The following is a 20,334-nucleotide window of genomic DNA, read 5'->3' as shown; positions in this document are numbered from 1 at the left end:
CGAAAGTATAGGCCTTTTTGCTGGAATGTTGATACTACATCTAGATTTAGTAGTTGTTGATACTATACCAGTCCAAAAATATGGGGAAATAAACAGATAATGCGTAGTACTTCATTGGTTTTTTAAGATATGCAACAATTTGGTCTTGCACTACTCGTAATTAATATTCATATTTGTATGTGCATTATAAAAGATCTTAACAAGTACTTTTTACGTAAAATATTGTCGACATATAAAATATTGATTCAATTTTTTTATATTTACTAAAATTTTGCATATAATTAGATGTGCTGATGATTAAAAACTTGGCATGAATAAACATTAATAGTCAAATTGTTACACATACTTCCTACTTTGTATATGAAAATTAAAATTAATACGGAATGAGGCACTCTGAACTATAACCAGGATTAATCTTGTAAATGAAGTTACGAGGATCAAAAGATATAGTGCTTCCACTTACGAGTTAATTATAAGAATCAAATGACGATGAACTCGCCGCGGTATAAAAAAATAAGAGGATACGGACATACCAATTTGTTGCCCTCTGCATAATGTAACAGAAGACTAGATCTAAGCACACACATTGAACAAAATGTTGGAAACAACACTACAACATAGACTACTGCCAAAAGATTTTAAAATGAAAAAAAGAAAAAAGAAAATGCATATATAGGAGTAATTGAGATACGTAGTACTGTAGTAATTAATTTGATGCAGACCATGCAATATTAATTAATTGGTCAACAGTTTTATTAATCAACGGTAACTTTTTTATGGGGTGCAAATCAACGGCAGTTATTCATTCCCACTTCCTCCGTTTTTTTTTGTTTGACCCGCTTTGACTTTTATACTATTCACCTCTTCTCCTTTGACCGTCTTTTGTAAATAATATATAAGGAAAAACATATTCATGTGAAATATATTTGAATTCGTCTCAATAAGTACTATTATAATATATAACTTTTTAATTTTTACTTATGGAGAATTAAAGTTATTGATCATTAAAGTTTTGTATTAGCAAGCGTAATAAAAGAAACAAATCAGGTAAAAAAGAACAAAGAAAATATAATAATTGACTATTTGACTCCTATATTAACCGTCTAATAATTATAGGTTCCTTGGTGAAGATTTGTAGTTCTCCTCATATAGAGAAAGTAGCTGGCCTGTTATAGTGTCAAGGTGTCTCATCTATTTCATGCCAATTTGTATACTTCATTAAGATTTTGTTACTTTTAAAATTTTTGGTTCGATGGAGTTGATGAAATTGATGACACCAAATGTAGTATGTAGTAATTGTGATACTAAAGTGATGATTTCTTATAATTATATATAGTCTTGGACAATTTCAAAAGGACTAATCAAAAATGAAAATTGGAGTAATTAAGGAGGCATGGAGTAAAGTTTATGGTCAACATCTAGCCAGAGACATCGAAGATGGTTATCAAGAGTCATAGAGCATATATATTAGATAAAACTGAAATTTGATCCGAAGTTTTTGTGTATACCATCCAACCATCCTCTCACAATGTTAATACGGAGTGATAAATTTTAACTAGTTTATGTGCAAATGTTAACCGATTCATCTTATAGTTGTAACTAAACTTTAGTAGATTGGTTTATTCGTCTATATTGGCCAAATAGCAGTACCTATTAAAACATAACAAAATGAACAATATAGTGTCACACACACGATGCCATATTGGTAGAGTAGCTCTTGTTGAAATTACTCCAACAACTCATATGTTATACGGCGTCTTTTACCTTTGAATCGCCAAGTGATTACAGGTTTCAAATATTCGAATACAACACTTACTATGTTAAACCCTTTTTAGAGTAATGTAAAGTTTAACAATAATAGTTACTCTATAATTAAGAGGAATTAGTCACCTAAATAATAGAAGAAAAAAAATCCCCAATTGTGACATTGTTAATGATAAAGTATATAAACCAATCATGGGTTTCAACCATCAGGTTAAACTTTTCGTTGAGTTGGTCCTTTAACATGGTATCAAGAGCCAGCGTGACATAAAGGTCACGAGTTCGAATCTCGTCCACCCCTCCTTTCAAAGTGGAATATTAAACGCTGGGTATGGTGAGGCCCATGCTACATCCACATTTCAAGTCCAACAGACTCTCATGTAAGGGGGTGTGATAGAGTACATAAACCGATCATGGGCTTCAACCATCAGGTTAAGCTTTTAGTTGAGTTAGTCCTTTAACAGTTAACGATTGTTTTTCATGGGGTGATTAATTTAAGAGCTGCATGAGTGCATTTTTTTTTTTTTTTTTGATGGGGAGTAAAAACCTTCATAAATCAAATGGCTACAGCGTCCATCAATACATACGGGGTTATACATGGATTAATGTAAGAGCTGCATGAGTGCATGACTGTATGAGTATATGACAATTAATTTCAGAGAGGAAAATAAAGGTGTAAGACAATTGTGCAGGCAGAAGTCAAATACCGAGATATGCCATTAATCCATAAACAGTTAAACTGAGTTGAACAAATTGGATTCATTCTGTCTAACGGGTGATAAGCTGAAGCTAAAACCGGATTATGGGCTGGAAACTTCTAATTTCTGGATAATTGGGCTTTACATCAATTTCAATTGGGCTGAAATTCTAGATCAAGTTTCGCATTTTATGTGCTTCATATTCCCTGTGTTGCTGTGCATTCCTTATTTTTTTTTTATTTTTACAGTATTTTTTTTTACGGGAGTGCATTCCTTAAAATTGAAAACATGCTAGCCGTAATAAAATCTTCTCATAAAGGATACCAACTACTTTAAATGGTACGACTCTGAACTTCAGAAGTCAAACCAATAAAAGTCTTCTATCGAATAAATAAAATCTTGTTCTAAGCTACTCGTACTCCGTAATTACTTCTCGAAAATAATCAGTTGTGAAAAAACTTAACAAGCTCTCCCCTTTTGCTCCCTTCTTAATTATGCCTCATCTCTTCATAAGTTTACTTCAACTTGAACCATGACTAGAAACCCACTACGTTTTCACTTGGCCTACTATGTGTTAGGCTTAGGCATGTAAGCCAACATCTTGATCAATTTTCAAAAAACTTATGTAAGCAATGACTAAAAATTAAAATCAAGATAAATTCATTATAAAGTACACTTACATTTATCTCAGAAGGTATCAAAATCATATTAGACTAGAAAAAATTGTTTTGGTCAAACAATATTGTAAAAAAATGAAACAATATATAAAAGTCAAATCAGACTAGAACATACTACGTATAAAATATTAGATTAGATCAAAACTTTAAAATAGTTTTAGATCAAAATACATTGAATAAGATGAAAGTAACAAAACCTTATTCTTAATTAAAATAATACCAAATCAAACTAGATTTTGAAAATTCATATCATACCACATCCAACAAGACAAAAGTATAATATCTAAAGGTAAAAATTCATTTAGACCAAACCAAATCTTAAATAATTTTTTTTTTTTTTTGAGGGAAATCTTAAATAATTTAGATCAAACACCTTAAAGATGATGAAGAGAGCATAGCAATGGGTACAAAACTACTCCGTATGTAGTTGGGTTTTGATATCGAAAGTTGAAAGTTTTGCCTAAGATCGATTGAAAAGATAGAGGAAAAGTGAGTTTAGAAAGCTTAATTAGTAGGTTCTACAATTAGTTTAGTATAGTTCAAGAGTACATTAATTAATAAAGAAATAAAAGATAATCGAGATGGGAAATCTTGAGATTAGTTTTTAGAGCTCCTATACCATTTCCTCTGTCATCAGTTTCCTGAACCAGATTTATAAACATAATTTTTGGAGCTCAAGTGGTGTGTGTTGTCACACTAATTACTCAACTTCTTTCCAAAGTCAACTCTTTTTCCCGTAACAATGTAACCATGTCTCTAATAACTTAATTAAATAATACATTAATTCTTAATCTCTGGATCTTCTTTGACTATAGCAGAAGCATCCATAAGACCTTGATTATATAGGATTATAAAAAAAAGGTTCAAATGTTAATAATAAATAAAAATAACTACTATTTTCGTTAAATATTAGTTGCAACTTTGGGGTATTATTTGTGAGACATAAAATATTTTAAAGTTGCAACTAATATTTAACGGAGGTAGTAAAAAATTATATGCTCATCAAGAGAAAACAAAGGATATAAAACACGTAAACATCACAATCGCTTATAGTTCCAAACTTCCAACCAAAAAATAAACAAAAATAAGTCAATTATTGAATAAAAGAATCAGAATACCACAATTGCACATGATTTGATGATTTCAATTTTTTTTTATTTTTAATTTTTTTTTTAAATGAAAGATTCTATGTTCTTATATCACTTGCATTCTCATGCATGTGCCAAACAGTCCATTGATAAAGCAACATTTTATTTCTATATGAAATTCTGTTTTCAAAAATATTGATTCATACTCCATGCATGTCATTGTAGTTGGGATTTGCTTACTCTTTACGTTTATGTCACTGGCATAGCATAGGAGTGATTGAACAAACTTGACTTTGCCATGGCATACAACATTCATGTGAAATGAAGAAGAGTAATTCATACAAATTCGCTTTGGTTTTGGTAATTTTGCACATGTATTATTATTCAGTGATCATTGTATCTCTTAGATTGATTGAGAACATTTTGTAGGTAAAACTTTAAATATTAAAACTACTCGCACTAAAACTTGACTTTAAATTGACAATAAATACTTATCAATTTAACTAAAATGTGATTGAGCATGCTTCAGACTTAAAAGAGATTGTCAATCTGTCACTATATTTCAATTATGTATATACAAAGCATACACCTATCACTCGGAATAATTTTAAAGAAGATACGTATACATTGTGCTTAAGAAATCATCCAATAACTTTCAACTTAAGATTATGACACATTCTCTTTAGCTAATGGTTGGAAGATGAATGAGTTAAGAGTACGTGAAACTCACAATAATCCAATTGGAGAATAAAGGAGGAATTAAGCCAAAAGAATGGACTTTTTCATAAGCATAAATTCCATTTCAATCATCTCAACAAAATGTACGGTACAACACAAAATGTTCTGATTCTCATACACAAAAATTCTCATTGATTAGATGGTCATATGACCTACTTGAACATCAAAGGCATGTAACATGAATTTTGCTGCTAAAGGGAACAACCAGATACAAACTCCTTTTTTTTCAATTTTCTCTTTTTCTTCCTTTCTCTTCTTTTTTTTTCATCTCACTTTTTCTTTTACTTTTTGTTAGGGAGTAACAGAACATAGCATCTCAATAATCTCATCTCACACTTAAAAAAACAATAAACATCGAAAATCGGTACTACTCGTACTCATGAGTTAACATTATGCGTTAACTAACCATTAATAACACCGATCGCTCATCATAATCAATATTTGCATGAATTAGGCCAAAAACAAAACCTAGCAAATTCGTTCAATTTGTGTTTACATCTGGCCTTCATAATCATAATATCAAATCAATCACAAAAAAAGCTAAAAAAGAAAAAAAAAATCCAAACTAATTAAAATATAGTACAAGTAGAATTAAATTAAGAGGAAGAAATGACAGTAGACCTGCGACGATTATCAGGGTACTGTGAAAGGGGGACAACCTCGGCTAACGGCGTAGAAATCGGCGTAGGTAACGGAGAATTCCGACAAACAGGACAAGAACCGTTAAGTTTAAGCCAAGCATCAAGACAACACAAGTGAAAAAAATGGTTACAATCCGGCATCATTCTCAGCATCTCACCTTCTTTGTAATCACACAAACAAATCGAACACATTAAATTATCACCGTTACTAGTTTCCAGATTCTTCTTATAGAATTGGAATTTCGGGTAAGAGTTTATGACAGCACGATCGAGTCCAACGACGCCGTTTGATGCTCTGTTTTGGTTTTCCTCGTCGTCGTCGTTGTCGTCTTCAGCGACAAAGATGATACGAGGTACGATAATTCCGTTGTCGGAGGAGTTAGGGAGTGGTGGAGCGTGGAGGCGGCGGCGGCGGCGGTGGTTGGCCCGACAACAGATGTAGGAAGACAGGAGAAGAGCGGAGAAGAGTACGAGGAAACCGAAAGCGATGGCTATGGCGTAACCGAGTCCGAGGTTTTGGAGTGAGAGAGGGGAGTGAGAGTGAGGGGGAGAGGAGGAAGGTGGAGGAATAATGGCGGACATTGAAAAAGGGGGAGTTTCATTTTTTAGGAGAGAGAACGAAAGGGAAAAGGGGTTGGGTTGAAGTTGAAGTGGGGTGAAGAGGAGTTAATTTTGGGAAGAAGGTGTTTAATTTTATTTGGAGAGAGAAAGAGAGAGGTGGGTGGAGAGTCCAGCTGCTGCATTTAATTCTTGGTTTGGGAACAGCGATGCTCATTTATTGGGGAGGTTGAAGAAATAGAGGGTTTATAGAGACTCTTTCGAGCCAAGGAGGGAGACGGGAGAGCGTATATACAATTATTCAAGATCATTATTGATCCGATTTCAAGATTAAATAGGAAATTTAAGATTTTAAGCGTATTATTGTTGTGTTTTTGTGAGTATGCTCACACATAATTTGTGCAGGTGCTCATGTATTAGACATCTGGAACGTGTGATATATCATATATGTCTTAAACGTAATTTCAATTTGATTGGAGATTTTGAAATACTCCTTTTGTTGGAGAAAAAAAAATGTATACTTGTTTAATTTTCAATAACTTATAAAAAATGGATTATTCAAGTAACAACCTATAATTAGATTTGTTTACTTATCTTGTTTATTAATAATAAGCCTTTTGCCAACTTTTTGATTACAACCATTGCAGGTGTTTTCTTATTGTCAAACATTCAAATAAACATGTTTGACAACGTTGGCGTGATTCAGTTTGAGTTACATAAATGGTTTTCTAATGGCTAGAAAAAAGGTGGATTATAGGCAAAAAATGATTTTGTTTTGTTTTGTTTTTTTTTTTTTTTTTTTTAATAATAAATTTTGGCTATTTTAAATTGCTTCTAAAGTTGGTTATATTGCATATAGACAACTAGCCAACAATTAATTTTTCCTAGACATATTTCTAGCTAATATTACCATCTTTACTCAAGCTGAAATGAAGGAAAGTCTTCCTTTGTTGGGTTGTTGTAAGTGGGAAAAAATGGTCTTTATTAATCATGATGATGAGTTTGATTACTGGATTGTAATGCTACCAACCGTGCATCACTAAAACAAAATTAATACTAATACACTTCAAATTGACTAAATTGGTTTGTTATTATTGGCAAAATATGGTTTTTTCAGGATATTTAGAGACAGGGAGATACAATAGTCCCTTAAATTATATCAAAAGCAAGCTAGGTTGTAATGAGTAGAAAATAAAATTATAATCTGCCGTTAGTTACACATTTAACACCCGACACACTAGAGTTTCTATAGTTTTGTTTTGGACTTGGTCAGTTAGAAGGATGATCAGCAAACTATTCTGAATGTACTTGAAATTATTGGTCCCCCAATGTTAATTTTAAAAGGCTCTAATAATTCTAGCAATCAAATAATGACAAAAGGTACTGATATTGCAAAAGAAAAACTCTCACACAATAGACAAGAAGAAAAAAAAACGTAGGCAATAATCCACTTCAATTTTGATATCGAATAACTTTTTGTTACTACATATATTACGGTGTATATATCATATTCAATAGAGGATTAGATCATTGAATATTTGAATTTGATTGACCAAATTAGAATATATTTTTTTCAATTTTTTCATCATGTGTAAGCTAGTTATGTAGATACTGTGTAAATCCTAAAAGAAGTCCTCTACCATAATATTATATGACAAATTAAACATAAATTTACAAATATAAATTATCTACTAACAGAGTTTTTTAAAGGAAAATTTACTAACGGACTTTATAATGTAGTGAAAGATAACCACTCTAATACAAAGTATAAATATTCATTATCGACCAATATAAAAAATGTAATTAATTCAAATAGTATACTTTATACGAGTATATACTAAAAATTTATAGTCATAAATTTGAGATCTTTAGTTTGATTAGTCATTTCAAATTTATTGGATGATAATTTTTATTGCTCCATATTATTTTACCCCATTTACGCTACAATGTTACATGAGTTCATATGCAAATATTAGATTGTAATATAGATAAAATGTACTATTAGGTTGTTTGTACTCCGTATTAACTATTAACTTATTAACCAACCCAAAGAGAAATAGAAAATGGAAAAAAGAAGTCAAGCTTCTCATTTTTCAATACTACTACAACCTTTTAGAGTTTTAGATGATGATAATTTGGTGAAAGTGGTAAAAGCAGTACGTTCACATTGTAATATGAAAGCATGGAGTCATGCTCACACAATCACTGAAGGGGACAAAAAATCCCAATATTTTAATTGACTTTTGAAGTTTGAACTCGTCATCTTACTACAGTTCCTGGTCAAGTTATCAAGTATCCTCCTTGTCCATTCCATTACTACAGACGACCCGTCACTTTCTTCTAATATAGTCTTCCACTAATTGGGCCTTGATTTTAACATTTGTGGTCATTTTTTTGGGTTCTTTTGGATCACCTAATTGCCTATAGAGTGAAGTATATCTCACACATCTAAATGTACAATTGGTGGATAACAAATTTAGACCAACTTGTAGTTTTGTACAACATTATAAGGGATGTCAATGTTAATTTGTCAAATAGATTAGCGGATAAAATATTTATGAAAGATATAATAAACGCAATTGAAATTTTATATCAGCTTTTTTTTATGTTTAATTGAAAATATCATAATTGAAACCAATGATCATCACTATGTAAAAAATAATTTATGCAACATTATGTACGTGACTATGCATATTAGGCTATAATTATGAGCTTACAACATTGGAGATGCATGTGTTGAAAGGTCTTCCAAACCCTATCACATATTTCCACATAAATTGACAACAATCATTCTTTTTTAAGACCTGGTGACCACAATGTAAACCATTGTAACATTACAGTTCTATATGCTCTACTTACTGCCAAAATCATTTTCCAAATATCATTATTATCCTGAAAGTTTTGGACAATATATCAACATATTTTCATTCATATTGAAACAGTCATACTATTTCTAAAACTTCAATTCGACATGCCTCTTACAACTTTGACCTTGAATTTCTAGGCTAGAAATATTAAAACTAACTGTACAATTCATCTCTACAACAACATTTTTAAAGTCAATAATCAACACTTTTGTTCTTCCAGGAACTCTGCTGTAGGTATCCATAATAAGCATGCCAGAACTTAGATCACGAGCTAGGCTCGAAGCCTTAAACATCCGTTCTGTAATAATTTCCACAGTTATGTTCATCCTCAAGGTATGCCGTCCCCGGGCCCGGCCGGGTGGTCCATGAGCCTCTCCCACCATGATCCCCTTGTAGTAAATGCTTGTGGTGGTGTTACTGAACCTGAAGGTATCCCGGTTCAAGTTCTTGACCGACACGTCAGCAGTCATTGAGATGTTGGACCCTGGCTGGATAGCCAGGTTGCTACCGTTGTTGGTGAGGGATATTTTGTTGAGTGTCATGATTGGATCCTTAACCTTGAAAACTGTTAAATATAGGACTATGATGGTTATGATCATTAGGATTAATGTCCCTAGGGAGCATAATATGTAACGGGTGCAAGTGCAACCCCTTTTTTTGGTGGTTCGGATCGGATTTGGATCGGTGATCAGACTCGCTAGTGGGCGAGTCTGATCCTCCATCAGGCCAGGGAATTTGAGGGGTGTAATTAGTGGGGAATTGATGACAAGTTTAGTGCTAAATAAGAAGGTGATGAAGGGTTGAAACTTTGATTTAATTAGATGAAGTAATAAAGCATTGAAACTTTGGGTTCGTTTGGCACTTTGGCGTGAGAAATGGGGGTGAATTATGGAAGTCAAACCACTTTGGCGTGAGAAATGGGGGTGAATTATGGAAGTCAAACCACGTTGTTAGAACGTTTATTTTATTTTTTTAAAAAAAAAATAAAAAAAATGGACAAAATACATAAGGCTATATGAAAATAATGTTGAAGTACTGCAGAATGATAAAATAAAATTTTGGAGATGCGGGGTATCGATCCCCGTACCTCTCGCATGCTAAGCGAGCGCTCTACCATCTGAGCTACATCCCCATTGTAGGAGCTAAGCAAAATATATTCGACCATTTGTTTGACTTCCATAATTCACCCCCATTTCTCAACTTTGGGTTCTTATATAATTCATTAGTTCTTATATTCGACCATTTGTTTGACTTCCATAATTCACCCCATTCCATAATCCTACGATTAAGATTTGTTTTAATCGTGGCCGGTCATATCAATCTAAACTTTGGGTTCGTTTGGCACTTTGGCGTAAGATATCACAATTCAGGTATGATTATATTCGACCATTTGTTTGTTTTTTCACGAATTTTCAGCGATTTTTGTGATTTGATATTTGTGTTTTTTTCTTTTTTGATTTTCATGAATTTTGCATGAGTTCGATTTTTCTGATTTGAATTTAATGAATTTCGCATGGAGTTTGATTTTTTTGAGTTCGATTTTTGCAAATTTAGGGTTTGAATTTTGAGGATTTACGATTCGAATTTAGGGTTCGATTTTTGCTTATTTTTGCGGATTTACTTCTTTCTTCTCATTTATAACTTCTGTTTTACTAAATAATAAAAGGATGAAAACTCTTCTAATTCACAACCTTTCACTAATTTATCAAATGTTATTTATTAAACTACTAATTTTATCAGATGCTTAAAATAGTTTTCTAAATTAAAGTTTGAATTTCAACACCCATGTTGTTAAATTGCATTTGAGATTAAAATAATCACTAATTTTACAATAGATTCCGTAACTCGTTCATACTTGGTTGGTAAATGGTAATGTATGCATACTACAAGAGCTCCATGATTAAAACAATAGGCAATTTCAAAGAAAAATTCACATCGATCATCAGATCATACAAGATGATATGACAAAGAAACCAACTAGGGAACCGACTAAGTTAACCGTTAACTAGTTCCCTGCTCATCTGTTATAAATCCTTGCGCAATTAACATAAAGTTGAACTCTCTATTTATATACGTAGTAACCATTATCCAACATACTTAGGCTTTTGATAATGATATGAGGGATTCATGAAGTAATAAAACCATTAGCTATAACTTGAGGCGATTAAGCAATATACTTTCAGTCTAAGACATAAGAACTTAAGGCCCTCAATTTTGTGGGCCTTGCCAATGCCTAATTTAAGAAATGATCCTGATTTCTGATCTAAGCCATCTGCCCAATGTTCCTAATTAACTCTTCGCCAATAGACAGTTCCTCACGCCTACGGATACAGTAAAATCAATCAAGGTATATGATGATAGACTTGAATACTTCAATACGCGAATTCCTACTATGTATAGATCCTAGATACACGCACAATGACTAGCTAAAAGGTCAACTTTGATGATCTCAATTTTATAGAGCAAACGGTTTATAGGGACAGCCCACTGAAATGCGTATATAGTTACAACAACTCTAGCACCAAAACAAGCAAAATTCTGGTGTTAACACGAATTATTCCTGTAAGATACTATTACAAGGGAGACCCCAAGAGTGAGTCAGTGAGTTTCCTAAATACAACCAAAGGTGCCCAACATGAAACTATGAAATGAGGTATTAAATAAAAAACAAGTAACTGTGTATTTTTTTCTTTCAAACATCACGAAGTTTATTCCTTCTTTTCCTCCTCTTCTTCTCCTCCTCCACCAAAGAAGTCTCTGATGGACGGAAGCTTGATCTCTCCCTTGGAAGAAAGAGGAATGGTAAAGTTGCCAATGATAGGGAGGTCGATAACAAGACCCAATTGAAGCTCATAATCAATGTCCCAGTCCCTAAAAATATCCCTTGCCAAGCTCACAATGATGCTATGTGGCACCTTCATCGGCACTTCCAGCATTGTGGTCTCCTTTCCTCTTATTGACCCAGGGTCAGCAATAGTCCCTGACAATATCTCCCTGTAAAATTTGACTCCATTTCATTAGTTCAACATCGGAAACACGGAGTGAATCTCAATAATCGTTCCTCAACTTATGACACCAATACTAATAAAAAGAACTGTGAAATTATGTGAGACTAGGGTAAAATTTGCTTCATTTCGGAATGACTAATAGCTTTGTGATGGATAACCTTTAACGTCTCATACAAATTAATGCAGGACAGTATCAACCTAAGACTTGCTCGTACAAGAAGAGTATCAATAAAGACGTGGAAAAGGACTTAGCATGAGATCTCACATAGTTTATTCATTCTTCTTTTCCCTGAATCCTGACTTTTTTAAGAATATGTTATCTCTGGCTCTCTACTAGTTACGTAGAAGATTGAAAGTGGAATATGCCAAATCATGGAGCCCATATAGCCATATTCAAATTGACTTTTCATTGTTTCCCTCCATTTTATAAGAAAATGGCATCTTTATAATATAATATCTCCACTATACTGGAGTACATAATAGAAGTCTTTGGTAGTATTAATTCCCTCCATGATTACGCGTTAAACAAGTTTATGCACACTTTGTTAGTGACTTTATATACTCTGCATAATAATTAAAGTGCAAGAGAAAAACAGAAACAGATCTCAAAATCTAGTAGCAAGCTAGCGGCCTAACTAGTGTTAGAGATCGAATGCATAACATTCATAATCACAAGGATGATACAAATATTAGAGTGTTAATCACTGGTAAATTAGGAACATATCTAAAATTTTCTGCGCATATATAATACTCATTGATGTGCAGCAGCTAGTTTTTCTACAAATCATCAAAATGTTAGGATACTGGACTATATGAAATTGATAAGTTTGATACATCAAACAAAAATTACTGACAAGCCAAAAATAATACAATGAGCACCTAAGCTACATTATCATTACCAGTGATTGCTTTGTTTTCCTAATCTTCCCCTGAATTAAAGGCTTTGGCAAATTAAAGTCATGAAAGTAAAAAGAAATATGCCCTTTCTACCTTCTAATATAATCTTCCTCAACAACTTTCCAATATTTTCTTAGTAATTCAAATAACTTTAGTGCTTTACTAATGAGAATGTTGACATTATAAACATTAGAGAAATAAAAAGAGCATCATACTTTCAAAAAAGAGGGGAAAAAAAAAAAGGAAATGAGCATCATTAATCCATAATAAATAAAATGAGGTAAAGGGTATGGACTATGGCGAGTATTTAATTTCCTAATATATCCCGACCCATAATTATATCTTCTAATGTCCTCGATATACCCTCAATATCATTCCTAAATTACCAAAAATACCCTTAGTCATTTACGAAGTTGAATTTAGATGCATATCTTGGAGATTAACCGGACGCACCTCAGTGTAACATTAAAAAAGAAAGTCTATAATTAGGTAAGTAAAGGGCATAAAAGATTAATAAAAGGCATCAAGATTAAACTTTCGTCAAACCATATAAGAAAACATGAAATCTATTAACCACTTTGACTAGCAAGATCAAATAGTTCATATTCAAACAAATCATCAGAAACAATTACACTTCAAACAGGGGAAATCAAATCAAAAAATAAAACAGGGGAAATCAATCAAACCTCCCCAAAAATCCAAGAAATAACACCAATACATTTATCTCACATTGATCAAACAATTAACAAAATAAAATTTAAAATTTTGACAAAAATATTAAAAAGAAAAAAAAGGGTGTAAAGAAAAAAACAAACCTGCCATCACATTTAAGGAGGTAAGTGATCTCACAAATAGGAATTGATTGAGAATAAGGGTTCATAACACCAACTTTAGCGCTGTAAGTAACACCCTCTTTGTTAACTCCTTTCAGATCAAAATCTTCTATGTTTGCTTCTGGTTTTGGCATATCTGCGATCTTCTCTGCTACAAAGTTTTTTGCTTTGTCTATTAATCCTGCCATTTTTCTTTTAATTTCTAATTTCACTCTTCAAATCAATAATATGATCGAGATTAAGGAAGACGATTTGCGATTGATCTTGTTTTAGCGATGGCTCTTGTTTGGGATTGGTCAGGCGTTTATATAAATAGAGGTTGAGAGGGCTCTCTTGCCTTGAGATGTAAAAAGGTGTCACACGTATACCACTTTTATTGCATTCTGATGTGATTTTTTTACAATAATATTACTCGTAAAATGTTTCCTTTAAAGACGATTATTGTAATATTTTATTTATCTCGACCCTTTATTTTGGATATTTTTTTTTTCAAATAAGGAATAACTTTAAACATTTAAAAAATAAATAGCACTAAACATTACGTATTATTTAATTACTCAATTAACTTTTTTTGCTCCATAAACAATTTTATCAGAAATTCAATATATTTGCGTTCTAGTACTTTAAAAAAAAGTTAAGGTTGGTGCATAGACCACACACATTAGGAAATGGGTATAAATAAAAGACAATTGTGAGTATATCACAAATCACAAGGGAGGTTTATTCCTCGTTATCTTCTCCTTTGCGAAAGAAGTCTTTGATGGAGGGAAGCCTGATCTCTCCCTTTTTCCGAAGAGGAATAGTAAAGTTTCCAATGATAGGGATGTCAATAACGAGACCTATCTCAAGCTCATAATCAATGTCCCAATCTTTAAAAATGTCCCTTGCCAAGCTAACAATCACACTATGTGGTACCTTCATTAGCACTTCTAGATTTGTCTTATCATTTCCTTTAATTGACCCGGGGTCTGGAATAGTTCCGGATATTATTTGCCTGTAAATATCAACTTCATGTGCCATTAGTTTACATCAAACTCGAAGAACTAAATATTGACAATCTCAAACTAATCTTTATCTAAAATTGCCTAAAAATGTAAAAGAATATACATTGCTATTTTTTGTCCTTAAAATACCCCATAAATTTAAATTACCAGAATACCTTTCATATTAGTCTTTCAGATACATTTAGGAAATGTGACATCATATCAATTTAACCATCTTGACTATCAAATGCAAAAGGCCAGGTTCATAATTAACAAACCATCATAAAACCAATTCAAACAGGGGAAATCATTTCTATTTAATAAAATCAAATCTCCATTTATATGTACTTCCTTAACAGTTGACCTACATTTTTTAGTTGTACCCCCATGAAAATCTTAATTGTTAATATGAGTACATCAACACGAGTACATGAACTAAATTTTATCTAGTGACGGCCTAAAGGGTATATCATAGCACATATCTTAACAGTTCCCTCTATTAAATGTTATCCTTAAAACACCATTTAAAGCTCCTAATTACCTAAAAAAGCACTTGATCCGTCCTAAAAATGCCCGATAAGTATTAAGTCGGGTAAAGGCCAGAGGCAGCAAGATCTAACTTTCATTCTAAGCAAAATGTGAAGTCAACTAACTTGTTTAACCATCTGGACTAGCAATATTTTTTCTTTTAAAGAAAAGGCCAACATTTCAAGTACTCCATTTTTCATTAAATCATCCTAATTCATAAACATTTGCACTAATAACGAGTAAAATTAAATCAAACAATAAAAAAATAAAACAAACAGAGGAATCAATCAGTATTTCCCAAGATCCAAGATTTACAAATTGAAAATTAATTTTATTGTTTGAAAACAAAAATTACAAACCTGCCATCACATTTAAGATGAAAAGTGATCTCACAAATAGGAATGGAATGAGAATAAGGATTGGTAACACCAACATTAGCACAATATGTAACACCTTCTCTGTTGACTCCTTTTAGATCAACATCATCTATGCTTGCTTCTGGCTTTCTCATATTTGCAATTTTCTCTGTTACAAAGTTCTTTGCTTTGTCTCTTAATCTTGACATTATTTTGCTAATCTCTCTGCTTTATTTAAACTAATTGTATGAGATAAGGAAGATGATTAGCCCTTAATCATGTTGGTCATTGCCTATTATTTAATATTAATACTTTTAAAGTGGTTGAGGCCATGAGGGGTTTTAATATTGTCTTATTGGTGCTACACATATATGACTTTTATTACATTGTGATTTTCTTACCTAAGTATTAGAATTGTTTCCTTTTAAAACAGATTTTTGCAATGTTTTTAAAGATTTTGGGCATTTATTTTTTCTCAAGAACAAATTATTAATATTACCTAAGAATTATAGCTTTTATTTTCAAAAATAAATAAATTATTGTATCTTTTTATGTCATTGGATAATTTTATTGACTTTTTTTTTCCCCAAAATTGCATTTATTTAAAACTTCAATTCACTATCACTAGTACTAGTTTGTTTAAAATTATAACTAATGCGTAAGTTTTAGCATCATTTACGATCCATGGAGGAGGGTGAACAAACCGCACATATTCATGTACATAGCTTTGGCATATGTGAAGGTTTTCTTTTCTTTTTTTTTTGGGTTTTAAAGCTTTGATAAAATTGTTATACGTTGCCATTGGAATACTTCGTAATTTGTAAGCTTAACGAGTGGAAGGATTAGTTATCAAAGTAGGATAGACGTGTATGATTTGACTTTTCATATGGAGGGGTAGTCATCAAAGTGTAACTCATTTTTTTGAAAATAAAAAAATAAAATTAAATCGGCAATTCTAGTCGATTCTTTACAATTGTTGCCGTACCAAAAAGCAAACCATATTCCCGTGGAACAGACGAGGAAACTTTCAAAAACACAATAAATAGAGTATACTTTATCCTTATTTCAAGGTTGTTTACACCTTGAGTATACTTTAGAATTTTGATAATGATTTTTTTTTGTTTTTCTTTTTTGCAATCATCTTTAAGTACTGTATATATTTTACTATTCATGCATGTTGAATTTGAATTGTAGTATTGTTACAATGGTACGTATATATTGTAAAAAAAAAAAAGTATTGACTCACTCAATAAACCCTTATATTTTACTCTTTAGCGTTAACCTGCTAACTAGACTGGCTTAACTTATAAGAAATGTCGGTTTAATAAGGTCCTTCATTTTACCATTTAGAAAAATAAATATAAAACCTTTTTATTTGGAGATTTTGGTTCGAGTTCTACCAAATTGACTATACCTTTATAAAAAATAAAAATAAAACTTCATAAATAATAATAAATTTTTTTTTTTTAAAAAAAAGGGAAGTATAGGCGGTGAGACACGTGAAAAAACGTGTATACCCGCCGACCCGCGTATAAGCCGTAATGTAAGATCTCACCTGGAGGACCCATCTCCGTACTATTTATAAGATGGTCAGGTCAGCTATACACGTATACTATAAGAATGCCGGATCCATCCGTAAACGTGGGCCTATTAGTTTTGGATCAGAATGATGGGGCAGTCAACAAGTATATCGTGTCAATTAAATGAGGTTTTCAACTCCTTTAGGTATCTATCATAATACAGTATTGAAGCTAAGTAGTGATGTGTTTTATTGGATCTTGGCCCAATTCTAGACTAGCTTCACTTAGTCACCCCAAATTTGAAGTCATGATTCATGAACAAGTGTGTTGGCTATGGTCTTCAGTCTTGACCAACGAGTCATTATTTAGGAACGAAGAGAATAATATCTATGTAATCTATCTCAAACTTTTTGTCACATTGTGTCTTGATGGCTGGTTTCACTCTCATATCATCGTTGGTCATGGTACATGGTTTCCATAAATGAGTGGGCATGAAAACCTTATTGAATGTTGAATGGGTGTAGGACCCCTATTTTGATTGAATGAAGTCGGGAACAATAACATTGGTTAGCAAATGCATTCAATGTTAACTTTTGGATAGAATAGAACCTATGAAAAATTGAAAATGCCATGTATTGGTCCCATACTCACTCCCATAAAGTAGAAAAAAAGTTGGATCATTTATAAATTCAAGTGAAATTTGATAGAGTATGGATGGACTTCAACCATTAGGTTTAACTTTTGGTTCAAAATTATCATTCCGAATTCAATCAAATGCAAAATACATAATAATTAGTAATTCTTGGTGATTTATTAAATTAAACAAAGACAATTTACTAGATCTCATTTTAATTAGCATTCTTAGACTATTTAGTTGTTTGAAACATATTATCCGGGAGTCATCACTACTTCACATCTTCACTAGAGCACACATCCAAATAATTCAGATTGATGATCCAAATCAAGTTCACACGTAGCATCACAATGTGAGATTCATTTGAAGTAAATTTTTTTATTAAGAAAAAATTACAAATTTAAACTCTAATCAAAGATGTTACAATTTAGTTTCATAAAATTGGCCTAACAATAGTTAAATTGACCTAATGTAAAATAAAATTTTGACAATATTACGTATACAATGAGGAAATATTCGACCTAATTTTTGAGAAAGAATTAGCTATAAGCTTACAAATATATATATATATATATATATATATATATATATATATATATATATATATATATATATATATATATATATATATATATATATATATATATGTCCATTGATACATGTATATGTGCATTTACATTTTATAATTAGATTTTCTTTGAGAAAGCTTAGCATAATATGTGGTTAAATAATTCATGATGAGGGTTATTTAGGTTAAACTAGAAAGAAATTGCATTTGGTTAAGGAGAGGAGAAAGGGCTTCCATCAACTTCTCGCAAGGATGATTGTGAACTCCTTCATATGTTGTAACGACAATGCTAGAGTCCTTGGATAGCCTTTGCACTTGTTTCTTCACATTACATGTCAAATGTGTGCACCGATAATAGCTTCTGTATGATAAACATAATTTGTTTAGTCTCCGATCATTATACCAACAATCGATCATGAAATTAGATATATGAAGGGTAACTAGTCAAAGTTCATTCATGAACACCACAAGGAAAAATAGGAAGAATAAAAATGACCATAGACCCTATCAATTTCAAATTTTCGCATCAACAAATATTGATTTTTTGAAATGTTATTAGCATTAATTATCATTCCTCCAAAAAGAGAAAATTGGTTGTTTGTACACCAAGAACGAACTAGACATGCACATACCTTGGATAGATGTTATTCTTGACGGATTTCTGCCCATATTTTCTCCAACGATATCCATCATCAAGAATGTCCTCAGAGCTCTTCGTTTGGAATGCAAATCGAGGAACCACCTTCGCCTTCCTCGATCTTGTACTGCCACTACTACTAATACTACAGCTACTTATTCTTTTGCTGCTTTCCAACCTATGATCAATACTTCCTCTATTTTCTTCCTCATTATTGATTCTAGTACTATTGTTTCCACCACTTAAAAAGTCTGAACCATTGCTCTGACGATCATTATCATACTCAAGGCAATCAAGTCGTTTATCATTATGACTATATTCATTATTACTATCAGCCTTAACAGTTGGTGAATCGATCAAAAAGCTAGACCAATCAACGTTGTCTGAGACAGTCGCAGCCTCAAAATCATTTGCTTGGTTACACTGCTGAAGATCATACTGTGTTGAAAACAATAATGGCGGTGAAAATTCCTTCTGTTGAACCTCAACGCGTGGGACCTTTTGCTGGACTTCCATCCGTAATGAGATCGAGTATAGATGAAGAGGCTCGAGGCGAATATAAAAACGTGTATGTATGTGTATATATGATGAGATGGATGGAAGGTAAGAACGTTGGCCAGATATATGAAAAAAAATAGTTAGAGAAATAGAGGTGTATGTGAAAAGGGAGGGAAAAAGGAGAGGATGTTACGTTTGAAGGAGTTTAGAGAGAAATAAAAGAAAATAAAGGCCAACAAAATTGCACCTACTTTGTTGGTTCAACTACTGGTGCTACATTACGTTTGTGAAAGGTTTTTCCTACAAATATCCAATACATATGTTTGCATTTTATGTTAGTTGTGTAGTATTTATTCTGTCGTTTTCTCTAATATGTGTACATTATCAATGGTGAAAGGCGAATACGTCGACGCAATGACGCATATATACAGATATATAGCAAGGTAGCTTCTTGCAGGAATTTTAAGTGTGTTAATTTGTTAAGTCACCAACCCACATAGTCAATTACTACAAGGTTTTCTACGAATAAGGTGATTTCTAATATGAGAAGGAATATATTATCTGTCTCTCAATAAAGTCACTATGTGATTATAGCCTTTATAGGTTGTTAATCATAAAGGTCACCTTTAAAATATTTGCAACATTCAATCTTGTATTACCATATACTTGTCTCACACAATAATTACTCGAGAACCATTGATAATGAAAGCATAAAGCTAAGGATAGTCTTTGTGTCCAGGACCCCTGCTGATTAAAACTTTAATCACGCCTTCAATGTTAACCCATGCAAACATCTTTATGAATGCAGATACAAACTTGCCTTTATTATTCGACATACTTGGAC

The 20,334-nt window shown here is 32.2% G+C and overlaps 5 protein-coding genes and 1 non-coding gene across 6 annotated transcripts; all 6 read right to left on the bottom strand.

The window, feature by feature from the left end:
- Positions 1-5,068: 5,068 nt before the first annotated feature.
- Positions 5,069-6,458, bottom strand: LOC110731593 (RING-H2 finger protein ATL67-like). Its single transcript, XM_021911462.1, has one exon. The coding sequence runs from the start codon at positions 6,183-6,185 to the stop codon at positions 5,559-5,561; it is 627 nt and encodes a 208-aa protein (XP_021767154.1). The 5' UTR covers positions 6,186-6,458; the 3' UTR covers positions 5,069-5,558.
- Positions 6,459-8,968: 2,510 nt separating this feature from the next.
- Positions 8,969-10,780, bottom strand: LOC110731455. Its single transcript, XM_021911310.1, has one exon. It carries the CDS (start codon positions 9,748-9,750, stop codon positions 9,115-9,117), a length of 636 nt encoding a protein of 211 aa, XP_021767002.1. The 5' UTR covers positions 9,751-10,780; the 3' UTR covers positions 8,969-9,114.
- TRNAA-AGC lies at positions 10,088-10,160 on the bottom strand. The gene has a single exon. It is a non-coding gene; the product is annotated as a tRNA-Ala (tRNA).
- Positions 10,781-11,450: 670 nt separating the features above from the next.
- On the bottom strand, positions 11,451-14,168 carry LOC110731591 (desiccation protectant protein Lea14 homolog). Its single transcript, XM_021911460.1, has 2 exons — positions 13,749-14,168; positions 11,451-12,022 (listed from the first exon to the last, which is right to left on the bottom strand). Exons 1-2 carry the CDS (start codon positions 13,952-13,954, stop codon positions 11,737-11,739), a joined length of 492 nt encoding a protein of 163 aa, XP_021767152.1. The 5' UTR covers positions 13,955-14,168; the 3' UTR covers positions 11,451-11,736.
- Positions 14,169-14,292: 124 nt separating this feature from the next.
- On the bottom strand, positions 14,293-16,015 carry LOC110731592 (late embryogenesis abundant protein Lea14-A-like). Its single transcript, XM_021911461.1, has 2 exons — positions 15,637-16,015; positions 14,293-14,760 (listed from the first exon to the last, which is right to left on the bottom strand). The coding sequence occupies exons 1-2, from the start codon at positions 15,840-15,842 to the stop codon at positions 14,487-14,489; spliced, it is 480 nt and encodes a 159-aa protein (XP_021767153.1). The 5' UTR covers positions 15,843-16,015; the 3' UTR covers positions 14,293-14,486.
- Positions 16,016-18,440: 2,425 nt separating this feature from the next.
- Positions 18,441-20,306, bottom strand: LOC110731590 (probable WRKY transcription factor 56). The gene is made up of 2 exons (XM_021911459.1): positions 18,988-20,306; positions 18,441-18,716 (listed from the first exon to the last, which is right to left on the bottom strand). The coding sequence occupies exons 1-2, from the start codon at positions 19,506-19,508 to the stop codon at positions 18,536-18,538; spliced, it is 702 nt and encodes a 233-aa protein (XP_021767151.1). The 5' UTR covers positions 19,509-20,306; the 3' UTR covers positions 18,441-18,535.
- Between the last annotated feature and the right edge of the window lie 28 nt (positions 20,307-20,334).

The sequence above is a fragment of the Chenopodium quinoa genome, unplaced genomic scaffold, assembly GCF_001683475.1.
Source record: "Chenopodium quinoa cultivar QQ74 unplaced genomic scaffold, ASM168347v1, whole genome shotgun sequence".
In the NCBI taxonomy this organism is placed as follows: domain Eukaryota; kingdom Viridiplantae; phylum Streptophyta; class Magnoliopsida; order Caryophyllales; family Amaranthaceae; genus Chenopodium; species Chenopodium quinoa.
Note: the sequence above shows the minus strand (reverse complement) of the source record. Positions and strands in the feature narration are given on the sequence as shown.